Genomic DNA, 12175 nt, shown 5'->3' on the forward strand with positions numbered 1-12175 from the left:
GTGGTAGAATGCTATGTTATAGTAAGCTGTATGGTCTGTGGTGGAATGCTATGTTATAGTAAGCTGTATGGTCTGTGGTAGAACGCTATGTTATAGTAAGCTGTATGGTCTGTGGTAGAACGCTATTATAGTAAGCTGTATGGTGTGTGGTAGAACACTGTTATAGTAAGCTGTATGGTCTGTGATGGAATGCTATGTTATAGTAAGCTGTATGGTGTGTGATAGAACGCTATGTTATAGTAAGCTGTATGGTCTGTGGTGGAATGCTATGTTATAGTAAGCTGTATGGTGTGTGGTGGAATGCTATGTTATAGTAAGCTGTATGGTGTGTGGTAGAATGCTATGTTATAGTAAGCTGTATGGTGTGTGGTAGAATGCTATGTTATAGTAAGCTGTATGGTGTGTGGTAGAATGCTATGTTATAGTAAGCTGTATGGTCTATGACAGAATGCTATGCTATAGTAAGCTGTATGGTCTGTGATAGAACACTATGCTATAGTAAGCTGTATGGTCTGTGGTAGAACGCTATGCTATAGTAAGCTGTATGGTCTGAGGTAGAACGCTATGTTATAGTAAGCTGTATGGTGTGTGGTAGAATGCTATGTTATAGTAAGCTGTATGGTGTGTGGTAGAATGCTATGTTATAGTAAGCTGTATGGTGTGTGGTGGAATGGTATGTTATAGTAAGCTGTATGGTCTGTGGTGGAATGCTATGTTATAGTTCTATATCACAGCTGTATGGTCTGTGATAGAACGCTATGCTATGGTAAGCTGTATGGTCTGTGACGGAATGCTATGTTATAGTAAGCTGTATGGTGTGTGGTAGAACGCTATGTTATAGTAAGCTGTTTGGTGTGTGGTAGAACGCTCTGTTGTAGTAAGATGCATGGTCTGTGGTGGAACGCTCTGTTGTAGTAAGCTGTATGGTCTGTGGTGGAACGCTCTGTTGTAGTAAGCTGTATGGTCTGTGGTGGAACGCTCTGTTGTAGTAAGCTGTATGGTCTGTGGTGGAACGCTCTGTTGTAGTAAGCTGTATGGTCTGTGGTGGAACGCTCTGTTGTAGTAAGCTGTATGGTCTGTGGTGGAACGCTCTGTTGTAGTAAGCTGTATGGTCTGTGGTGGAACGCTCTGTTGTAGTAAGCTGTATGGTCTGTGGTGGAACGCTCTGTTGTAGTAAGCTGTATGTAAGATATTGATATTTACCATTACACCTATTTTTTCAGGCTGTGTTAATAATTAACGATTTTGCAGAGTGTCTTAAACTACCATGGTAAGCACAGTCTAAAAGTACATGAATAAGTGAAAAGAGGCTTTGTAACACCCCCTCTGAGCTTTGTATGCACTGTAACATCCCTCCTCTTTCTCACCCCTCTACAATCACATGACATCCTGAGAGCCTGTGTCTGACAGCAATACTTGTTTTCCCTCCTGAGATATTTTGAAAGAGATATTAATATGTAGGCAGGGCCAGAGCCATCAAGAGCTATGACGGGCCTGGGTACTCGGAGAGAGGCCACATCCCCTAAAAATGTATGTGAAAAACTATGCCAAGTGCTGCACAGGGGCTGCTCAGACAGGGGCAGATCCAGGGGCAGATCAGTGCAATAGCTCCACCCAAAACATCTTGCAGGTATAGAGAGGAGACGACCGCTCCTATATCCCTGCATGATGTGCCGCTGCCTGTTATGGGGAGCACGGCCCCCGCCCCCTGCCGGGTTCCTCCAAGAAGCCTGGGCCAAGAGTGCCCCCCCTCTCCTCGGTTCTCATGTATGTAGGAGGACAGCTGAGAAAATTACTCATGCCCATCAGGTACTTGTCTAATACAAATCTTATATGTAGGATTTCTGCCTTAAGTGATAAAAGACATAATATAAATAGTGTGGTGTTTAATATAAACCAGTTACTGACAGCTATGATATAAGGCCGTGCTTTCAGCACCCGGAGTAAACGGGTGTCTGGTCTCTCTGTAACGTGCTGTGAGGCAACTTCCGCCTTTACTAATACGGTTGTACAAACATTTGTATCTGTTCCTGTGGGCATCATGCTATGTATGTAAGGGAGATAAAAGAGGCACAGACCCGGGCCTTATAAAGAGGCACAGACCCGGGCCTTATAAAGAGGCACAGACCCGAGCCTTATAAAGAGAACATAGACTCGGGCCTTATAAAGAGAACATAGACTCGGGCCTTATAAAGGGGCATAGGCTCAGGCCTTATAAAGGGGCATAGGCTCAGGCCTTCTAAAGAGGCATAGGCTCAGGCCTTATAAAGAGGCATAGGCTCAGGCCTTCTAAAGAGAACATAGACTCAGGCCTTATAAAGGGGCATAGGCTCAGGCCTTATAAAGGGGCATAGGCTCAGGCCTTATAAAGAGGCATAGGCTCAGGCCTTCTAAAGAGAACACAGACTCAGGCCTTATAAAGGGGCATAGGCTCGGGCCTTCTAAAGAGAACATAGACTCGGGCCTTATAAAGGGGCATAGACTCGGGCCTTATAAAGAGAACATAGACTCGGGCCTTATAAAGAGAACATAGACTCGGGCCTTATAAAGAGAACATAGACTCGGGCCTTATAAAGGGGCATAGGCTCAGGCCTTATAAAGGGGCATAGGCTCAGGCCTTATAAAGAGGCATAGGCTCAGGCCTTATAAAGGGGCATAGGCTCAGGCCTTATAAAGGGGCATAGGCTCAGGCCTTCTAAAGGGGCATAGGCTCAGGCCTTATAAAGGGGCATAGGCTCAGGCCTTCTAAAGGGGCATAGGCTCAGGCCTTCTAAAGGGGCATAGGCTCAGGCCTTCTAAAGGGGCATAGGCTCAGGCCTTATAAAGGGGCATAGGCTCAGGCCTTATAAAGGGGCATAGGCTCAGGCTTTATAAAGGGGCATAGGCTCGGGCCTTCTAAAGAGAACATAGACTCGGGCCTTATAAAGGGGCATAGGCTCGGGCCTTCTAAAGAGAACATAGACTCAGGCCTTATAAAGGGGCATAGGCTCGGGCCTTATAAAGGGGCATAGGCTCGGGCCTTCTAAAGAGAACATAGGCTCAGGCCTTATAAAGGGGCATAGGCTCAGGCCTTCTAAAGAGAACATAGGCTCAGGCCTTATAAAGGGGCATAGGCTCAGGCCTTATAAAGGGGCATAGGCTCAGGCCTTATAAAGGGGCATAGGCTCAGGCCTTATAAAGGGGCATAGGCTCAGGCCTTATAAAGAGGAAAATAAAGTGTTTCCAGACATGAATAATATATTATTTGCCGCAGAGAAGCAAAGATAATGTCATAAGTATACTGTGAAAAGAAACCTGGGTAATAGTTCAATGCCATGTCCTGAAACTATGAGCGTACGGATACACAGCGATGCCAGGGTATGGGTACACAGCGATGCCAGGGTATGGGTACACAGCGATGCCAGGGTATGGGTACACAGCAATGTCAGCGTACGGGTACACAGAGATGTACGGGTACACGGCCAAGCAAGGGTACACAGAGATGTATGGGTACATGGTGATGCAAGGGTACGGATACATACGATGCAAGGGTATGGGTACACAGTGATGCCTGGGTATGGGTACACAGATGTGTGGGTACATGGTGTTGCAAGGGTACGGGTACACAGTGATGCCAGGGTACGGGTACATACGACGCAAGGGTACGGGTACACAGAGATGTACGGATACACAGCGATGCAAGGGTATGGGTACACAGTGATGCAAGGGTACGGGTACACAGATGTATGGGTACATGACGATGCAAGGGATACGGGTACACGATGATACCGGGGATACGGGTACACGACGATGCTGGGGATACGGGTACACAGATGTACGGATACACAGCGATGCAGGGGTACACGACGATGCCAGGGTACCCGATGATGCCAGGGTACGGGTACACAGATGTACGGATATACAGCGATGCAGGGGTACGGGTACACGACGATGCCAGGGTACGGGTACATGGCACAGAGGCCTTTATTTCTGCACGATAATATCTGGTATTATAAGAGGAAGGGAGAAGGACATTGTATAATACATGAGCTTAACAGAACATTTACATTTTTCTAAGCCCAACGTAAGTATGTTGACAAAAGAAATGAGATATTTAACTAATTTATAAAACTGCCGGTAATCCCTTAGCAAAATGTTTGACTCTGTATAACAGCGCACGTGTACAGATGGATGAATACGTCTGAAAACTATTTGAATCTTCCTGAGAAGTTGACATAATTATTTATATCTCCCTTAAATACTTTTCTTGTCTAAAATGTATCCTAGAAGATTGGCGCTGTGCCACATCTATCCGTATTAACTATATATAAATGGCGTACATTGCCAAAGATAATATTTAAAGCGAAATTTGCCTTGGGATATTTACGCTGTCTTTCATAGTTTTTCTTTTAAATCTGACAAGTGCTAAATATATCTTCCAAAATGGCTTAGCGAGGGCTATCAGCAATGCAGTATATAGCTTACAGCGGGTATAATTAGCGCATATTTGTAATAGTTCCAAAATAGCTGGGCCCTGCTCACTAATAACTATGTTGTAAAGATGAACTACGCGTCTTTCCCATGATACCAGATTCAGCGTCTGACCTTGTACTGAGAGCTGCACTGTTTGTGTAACTTATTCATTATTTCATGCTCTACACAATTGTTATTTTAAACATTTTACTTTAATATATTGTGGCCACGTATAAAAGGGAATTCACAAGAGGGTTAGCTTAATTGTAAGTAGTGTAGAGGAAAAACAGTCCATTTAACTTGTGTGTATATGTGTATATATATATATATATATATATATATATATATATATATTTATTTGAAATATCCTACTGCCCTACTTGTTACATACATAGTGGCTTGTATTTAAATAATTTGCAGTGTACTTTTGTGGTTTCTGTGAAATTAATTTGGACAATCTGTGAAATCCTCTCCCCCACTCTTGCGATTATACAGCAGTGTAATAGTCAGATGATATGCCGCGATCCTCTGCAGCCAGGTGTGATGTGCTTCTGGCGCCCTCTATTGGTGCATGAAGCTGACTGCATCTTAATTCTAGTAAATAAGCCCAAATTTGTTACACTTAAAAAAAAAGTGTGTATACTGCAAAACCTCAAACTACTATATACATAGCCATTGTTTTCATACTTTGTATATATGGTGACTGTGTGTATAACTAAAATTACAGGAGGTGCAACATGTACAGTACAACCCGGTCTCTACCAATGCGCAGGCGCTAAGTATACTTTAATGACATTTTGCAATAATAACTTATAAGAAAAACCATGTATGTGAAATATTCATGTGGTTGTAGCAAGTAATGAATTGTTACCTGGGAAACCGAGGGAATTAAACGCCTTGTAGAATATACTACATTACATTATAATTACATGCATTGCAAGCAGATGATGGACATAGGAATGATCTGTGTGTGTGATCACAGCCAATGTTGTCATTACTGCAGCTGCTTCAGAACCTCTTGTTAGATAAGAATGAGAAATGCTGCTTTTATGACAAAAGAAGAAGTTGTAGTTATCCATGATTGACAACTGTACTTTACAAGATGTTATGCAGCAGCTCTGATCATTTAGCTCTACATGAATACACTTTATAGATGCATTAATATAGCAGTCACAGTACATTATCTAGTTGTCAAATGCTACCATTGCTTTAGGTGCCATTAAAAACCTGTAAAACTACCTAGGAGTATTACAGGTGTATTACAGGCTTAGGCAGGAGTAACAGGAGTACTATGTAACACACTACAAGTCATACTTTATGCTCTTTGTAGCACAGAATAATTCTTTGGCTTCATGTGGTTCCAGTTTACCCTCTTATAGAGCCCTCGCACAGGCAATAAACGGGACATGGGACCATCTGAGTGGCAGCTATTATTATCACAGATGTAATTGTCAGGCAATTTGCTACAGATGTAGTAAGGCCCATACACAATACTCTATCATTGCTGGGAGTGCACAGAGCTTGCAGCCCCCTATGGTGACCTCACTGCTAACTCTACAATCCTGGATGCAGATTGTGTGGGAGACAGAAACCAAACCAGGGGTGATGTAAGTTGTATTTAACTCATATGCAACCTCCTAAAGTTTCCTTCTAATGTGAAGTTATCACAGCCCCACGTGAGCTAGGAAGGGGTTAATTATTCTGTCCCCAGCAGTGCAGTCAATAATAGTACATTGCAAAACCTCCTGGCTGCAGGTCAGTTTCCAGGAGTCGGCTCCCAATCTGCATTTTGCTTCATTGTATCACAAATCTGCATTCACCTCCCAGTGCCCATAAGCTTCTACTACTGTATGGGGGCATCACTGCAGGTTCCCCACAGTCACCTGGCTCAGCTGGGGGCACAATGCATTGTCACCTCTGCTGGGTATAATACTGATGCCCCAAACAGCACTACAGGTAACCTAAGGGTGCAAAACACTATTCCATGGCGTTAGTAACCCCTGATATCACTGTATAGAGGACACAAGCAAAGTACATATATAGAGGGCACTGGTGGGTGATGATGAGCGGGGGTGTAGTGTTATTAGAAATGTAAGTACAGTATACAAACCCTGGCCGGGAAGCTGATGGACGGAAACCCGACTGCCAGCTTCCCAACTGTCTAATCCCGGCAAGAGTTAAATGACAGGCGTCTGTAATTTTCCCTACGCCGGGAGCCCGACACCCAGCTTACCGATCGAAGGTAAGCCGGGCGCGGACAGCCGTGGGGGGTGGGGTGGGGTGTTAGGACTAGGGTTCCCGGGGAACTTAGGGTTAGGCACCCCCCCCGGGAGGTTAGGTTTAGGCTAGGGGGAGGGAGGGTTAGGGTTAGGCACCCCCGGGGGACTTAGGTTGTGGCGGTGGGGACGGGTGGGTTAGGGTTAGGCACTTGGAGGGGGGGTTAGGGTTAGGCACCCCTAAGGGAGGTTAGGTTTAGGCTAGGGGGAGGGAGGTTTAAGGTTAGGCATCCCGGGGGGAGGTTAGGGTTAGGCACCCCGGGGGACTTAGGTTGTGGCGGTGGGGACGGGTGGGTTAGGGTTAGGCACTTGGAGGGGGGGTTAGGGTTAGGCACCCCTAAGGGAGGTTAGGTTTAGGCTAGGGGGAGGGAGGTTTAAGGTTAGGCATCCCGGGGGAAGGTTAGGGTTAGGCACCCCCGGGGGACTTAGGTTGTGGCGGTGGGGACGGGTGGGTTAGGGTTAGGCACTTGGAGGGGGGGTTAGGGTTAGGCACCCCTAAGGGAGGTTAGGTTTAGGCTAGGGGGAGGGAGGTTTAAGGTTAGGCATCCCGGGGGGAGGTTAGGGTTAGGCACCCCGGGGGATTTAGGTTGTGGCGGTGGGGACGGGTGGGTTAGGGTTAGGCACTTGAAGGGGGGGTTAGGGTTAGGCACCCCTAAGGGAGGTTAGGTTTAGGCTAGGGGGAGGGAGGTTTAAGGTTAGGCATCCCGGGGGGAGGTTAGGGTTAGGCACCCCCGGGGGACTTAGGTTGTGGTGGTGGGGACGGGTGGGTTAGGGTTAGGCACTTGGAGGGGGGGTTAGGGTTAGGCACCCCTAAGGGAGGTTAGGTTTAGGCTAGGGGGAGGGAGGTTTAAGGTTAGGCATCCCGGGGGGAGGTTAGGGTTAGGCACCCCGGGGGACTTAGGTTGTGGCGGTGGGGACGGGTGGGTTAGGGTTAGGCACTTGGAGGGGGGGTTAGGGTTAGGCACCCCTAAGGGAGGTTAGGTTTAGGCTAGGGGGAGGGAGGTTTAAGGTTAGGCATCCCGGGGGGAGGTTAGGGTTAGGCACCCCCAGGGGACTTAGGTTGAGGCGGTGGGGACAGGTGGGTTAGGGTTAGGCACCCCTAAGGGAGTGTTAGGGTGTAGAATAGGTACTTACCTTTCGACGATCGGGATTATCACTGCTGCCGGGCTGCCGCTGTCGGGATTTGAACCAGTAAATCATACTGAATCCCCGTGGCCATAGAGGGAAGGGGCGCCCAGAGAATGGCAGATAATACAACTACTGTATAACTAAGGGCCGTATTCAATTAGATGCGAAAAGCAGAGATCCATGAAAAAGTATTGCCGATTGCGACTTTTCCCCTGTCGGAAACTTATCTCCGTATTCAATTCCATCCGCTTTTCGCGTATGCGTAAAGTCACCGCAATGTAATAGGCGAAAAAGATACGCCCCTGAATAGCAGGAGAAAGAAGTGCTAAATTTTTGTTTTTGGGTGTAAAGGCGGGGAACCCACTCAGAACCCTGGGGACAGCCCCCCAAAGGATAACTGTGTCAAAAGAAAATTAAGTACACCCCAAAAAAGTACTTTGAATTTGGGGGTGAAAAAGCACAAAGTGGGGGGACAACTTCGCAAACTAGCAAATTAAGGGTCTGGGGGTGCTCTAAGAAGGGGTCAAGTGTTTTTGGGGTTGCAGGTGCTTGTATGACGGAGGAATTTCACTTTAGAGACAGTAAAAGATGCTAGCCCCCATTCTCAGGTACCCCAAATGTGCCAGGACTACTTATTTACACCCAGAAATCCTGCTTTATGCCATTCTTCACCACTTGTGCAAAGACGCTAATTAGAGGCTATTGTACCAACTTAAGTACCCCAATAGTTTTATAAGGGCTAATCGGGCACTACTACATAGATCCACAATGTTTCTGCATCTTTTTAGGGGGTTCAGGCTGATTTCCCCGATTCTGACACCACTTTCCGCCTGTTCTTACTTCGCGTGTCACCATTTTCGCATACTTTGGATTTGAATAGGGCGAATAGCGGGTACGCGCACGATAAGTTTCCGCGGCCTAAATTCGTGATGTAGGCGAAAAGTCCGGCATGGAAAACTATAGCCGGTGCTTAACCAAGTCAATACGGCCCTAAGTAGGAAGCAGCATCAGGGAAGTACTGATACAATGTACATACACCTATAATGCCTGTATTAGGGCACATATAGATAGATACATATATAGATAGCATCAGGGAAGTACTGATACAATGTACATACACCTATAATGCCTGTATTAGGGCACATATAGATAGATACATATATAGATAGCATCAGGGAAGTACTGATACAATGTACATACACCTATAATGCCTGTATTAGGGCACATATAGATAGGTACACATATAGATAGCATCAGGGAAGTACTGATACAATGTACATACACCTATAATGCCTGTATTAGGGCACATATAGATAGGTACACATATAGATAGCATCAGGGAAGTACTGATACAATGTACATACACCTATAATGCCTGTATTAGGGCACATATAGATAGGTACACATATAGATAGCATCAGGGAAGTACTGATACAATGTACATACACCTATAATGCCTGTATTAGGGCACATATAGATAGGTACACATATAGATAGCATCAGGGAAGTACTGATACAATGTACATACACCTATAATGCCTGTATTAGGGCACATATAGATAGGTACACATATAGATAGCATCAGGGAAGTACTGATACAATGTACATACACCTATAATGCCTGTATTAGGGCACATATAGATAGGTACACATATAGATAGCATCAGGGAAGTACTGATACAATGTACATACACCTATAATGCCTGTATTAGGGCACATATAGATAGGTACACATATAGATAGCATCAGGGAAGTACTGATACAATGTACATACACCTATAATGCCTGTATTAGGGCACATATAGATAGATACACATATAGACAGATACACATATAGACAGATACACATATAGATAACATCAGGGAAGTACTGATACAATGTACAGTGTGACCTATGGGTGACACATATAGATAGATACATATATAGATAGCAGCACATCATACCCATGCAATGCCATATCCTCGCCCAGTGATCACCCCCTGGGGGGCACTTACTTTCAGAGGGGAAAGGAGGGGGCAGGAAATCGATCTTGTACACCTCCTTGGCGTAGTATTCCTCGTCGGTCCTCTCCGCCTCGCAGATGATCGCCCTCTGGGTGGCTTTCTCCTGCAGCAGGTCCCGGGTGCTGTTGTAGATGGCGATGACATCCTGGGAGACCTCCTCGGGCTCCGGGAACTTCTCCGGGGGGCTGGTGAGCTTCAGCTTGCTGAGGATCTGCCCCCGGATCGCCTCTATCCGTTTGCGCATGAACTGATCCATGTCCAGGGTGCTGCAGGTAGAGAGGCTGAGGGCCCCTGCGGCCAGGGCCAGGGCCAGGAGCAGGCTCAGCAGGTAGCAGCGCATCTTCCCCGCACACTGCGCAGCGGCCACCAAGCGTCAGATGCGCAAAAGGAGCAACGGAAAAAGTTTCCCAAAAGTTTCCAAAGTAAAAAAACAACTTGTAAAACTAATAAAGAATAAATTCCAGGAATGACAGAGATGAGATGGGTGACAGCTGCGGGGTCCGGGGTCCGGGGCAGAGGTGTCCTCATGTAGGTGACAGACTGCACAGGCGCTGCCAGGGAAGGAGACTCCTGATCACCTCCCAGCACACAGGCTCCAGGTCCCAGCTAAAGCGCTGCACAATCCCTGGTAAAGCGCTGCACAATCCCTGGTAAAGCGCTGCACAATCCCTGGTAAAGCGCTGCACAATCCCAGCTAAGGCGCTGCACAATCCCAGCTAAGGCGCTGCACAATCCCAGCTAAGGCGCTGCACAATCCCAGCTAAGGCGCTGCACAATCCTAGTAGAGGCGCTGCAGAATCCCAATTAACGCGCTGCACAATCCCAGCTAAGGCGCTGCACAATCCCTGGTAAGAGGCTGCACATAGGCTGCTGGGGGCTGAGTGAGAGAGATCCGACGTGTCCCGTAGGCTGCATCCAGGTCTCCTAGAAGTGCAGAGTGTGCAGCAGCAGAGCAGCTCCCCTCCAGTGTGTGTCTATGTGTGTGTGTGTCTATGTGTGTGTGTGTGTGCTCTCCCCTCCTAGCTGGCTGCAGTGCACACCGCTATTACACTCTGCCCCATGTGTCAGCCTCTCTCACTGCCTGCCCGGGACAGTCTGCTGCCAGCACATACATAGCATCAGGGCAGCTCTCACATTTATAAGGTCTCCCTGCACCACGTGTTTGCTTTCCACAAAGTGACGTGGGGTGTATTAGAGGGATCCCTGTGTGAGAGCAAAATGCACTCAGGGGACAGGGAGAGGGGACTGGCTCAGTGTAACATGGGATATCCCTACTGCCTGGCATTGCACCTAGCTATGTACTGACAGTGCATGGCATATGTCACTGCTGTAACTGTACCACTGTGTACGGAGAGTGGTGATGTCACTGCTGTAACTGTACCCCTGTGCACGGAGAGTGGTGATGTCACTGCTGTAACTGTACCCCTGTGTACGGATAGTGATGATGTCACTGCTGTAACTGTACCCCTCTGTACGGAGAGTGGTGATGTCACTGCTGTAACTGTACCACTGTGTACGGAGAGTGGTGATGTCACTGCTGTAACTGTACCCCTGTGCACGGAAAGTGGTGATGTCACTGCTGTAACTGTACCCCTGTGTACGGCGAGTGGTGATGTCACTGCTGTAACTGTACGCCTGTGTACGAGGAGTGGTGATGTCACTGCTGTAACTGTACCACTGTGTACGGAGAGTGGTGATGTCACTGCTGTAACTGTACCCCTGTGTACGGAGAGTGGTGATGTCACTGCTGTAACTGTACCCCTGTGTATGGAGAGTGGTGATGTCACTTCTGTAACTGTACCTCTGTGTACAGGGAGTGGTGATATCACTGCTGTAACTGTACCCCTGCGTACGGAGAGTGGTGATGTCACTGCTGTAACTACCCCTCTGTACGGAGAGTGGTGATTACACTGCTGTAACTGTACCCCTGTGTACGGAGAGTGGTGATGTCACTGCTGTAACTGCATCCTTGTATACGGGGAGTGGTGATGTAACTGTACCCCTGTGTACGGAGAGTGGTGATGTCAGTGCTGTAACTGTACCCCTGCGTACGGGGAGTGGTGATGTCACTGCTGTAACTACCCCTGAGTACGGGGAGTGGTGATGTCACTGCTGTAACTGTACCCCTGCGTATGGAGAGTGGTGATGTCACTGCTGTAACTGTAACCCTGCGTACGGATAGTGGTGATGTCACTGCTGTAACTGTACCCCTGCGTACGGAGAGTGGTGATGTCACTGCTGTAACTGTACCCCTGTGTACGGAGAGTGGTGGTGTCACTGCTGTAACTGTACCCCTGTGTCCGGGGAGTGGTGAT

At 47.3% G+C, this 12175-nt stretch overlaps 1 protein-coding gene across 1 annotated transcript in view; it reads right to left on the minus strand.

Annotated features, from left to right (window-relative positions):
• The window catches only part of TGFB2 (transforming growth factor beta 2), a 224101-nt gene extending 213180 nt beyond the window's left edge, over positions 1-10921 (minus strand). The window contains exon 1 of the mRNA XM_088454021.1: positions 9852-10921. Within this exon, the coding sequence (XP_088310147.1) occupies positions 9852-10200 (349 nt within the window). The 5' untranslated portion in view covers positions 10201-10921. The remainder of the gene's footprint in view (positions 1-9851) is intronic.
• Positions 10922-12175: the final 1254 nt, after the last annotated feature.

This window comes from Taudactylus pleione, unplaced genomic scaffold, assembly GCF_031769625.1.
Source record: "Taudactylus pleione unplaced genomic scaffold, aTauple2 ptg000608l, whole genome shotgun sequence".
In the NCBI taxonomy this organism is placed as follows: domain Eukaryota; kingdom Metazoa; phylum Chordata; class Amphibia; order Anura; family Myobatrachidae; genus Taudactylus; species Taudactylus pleione.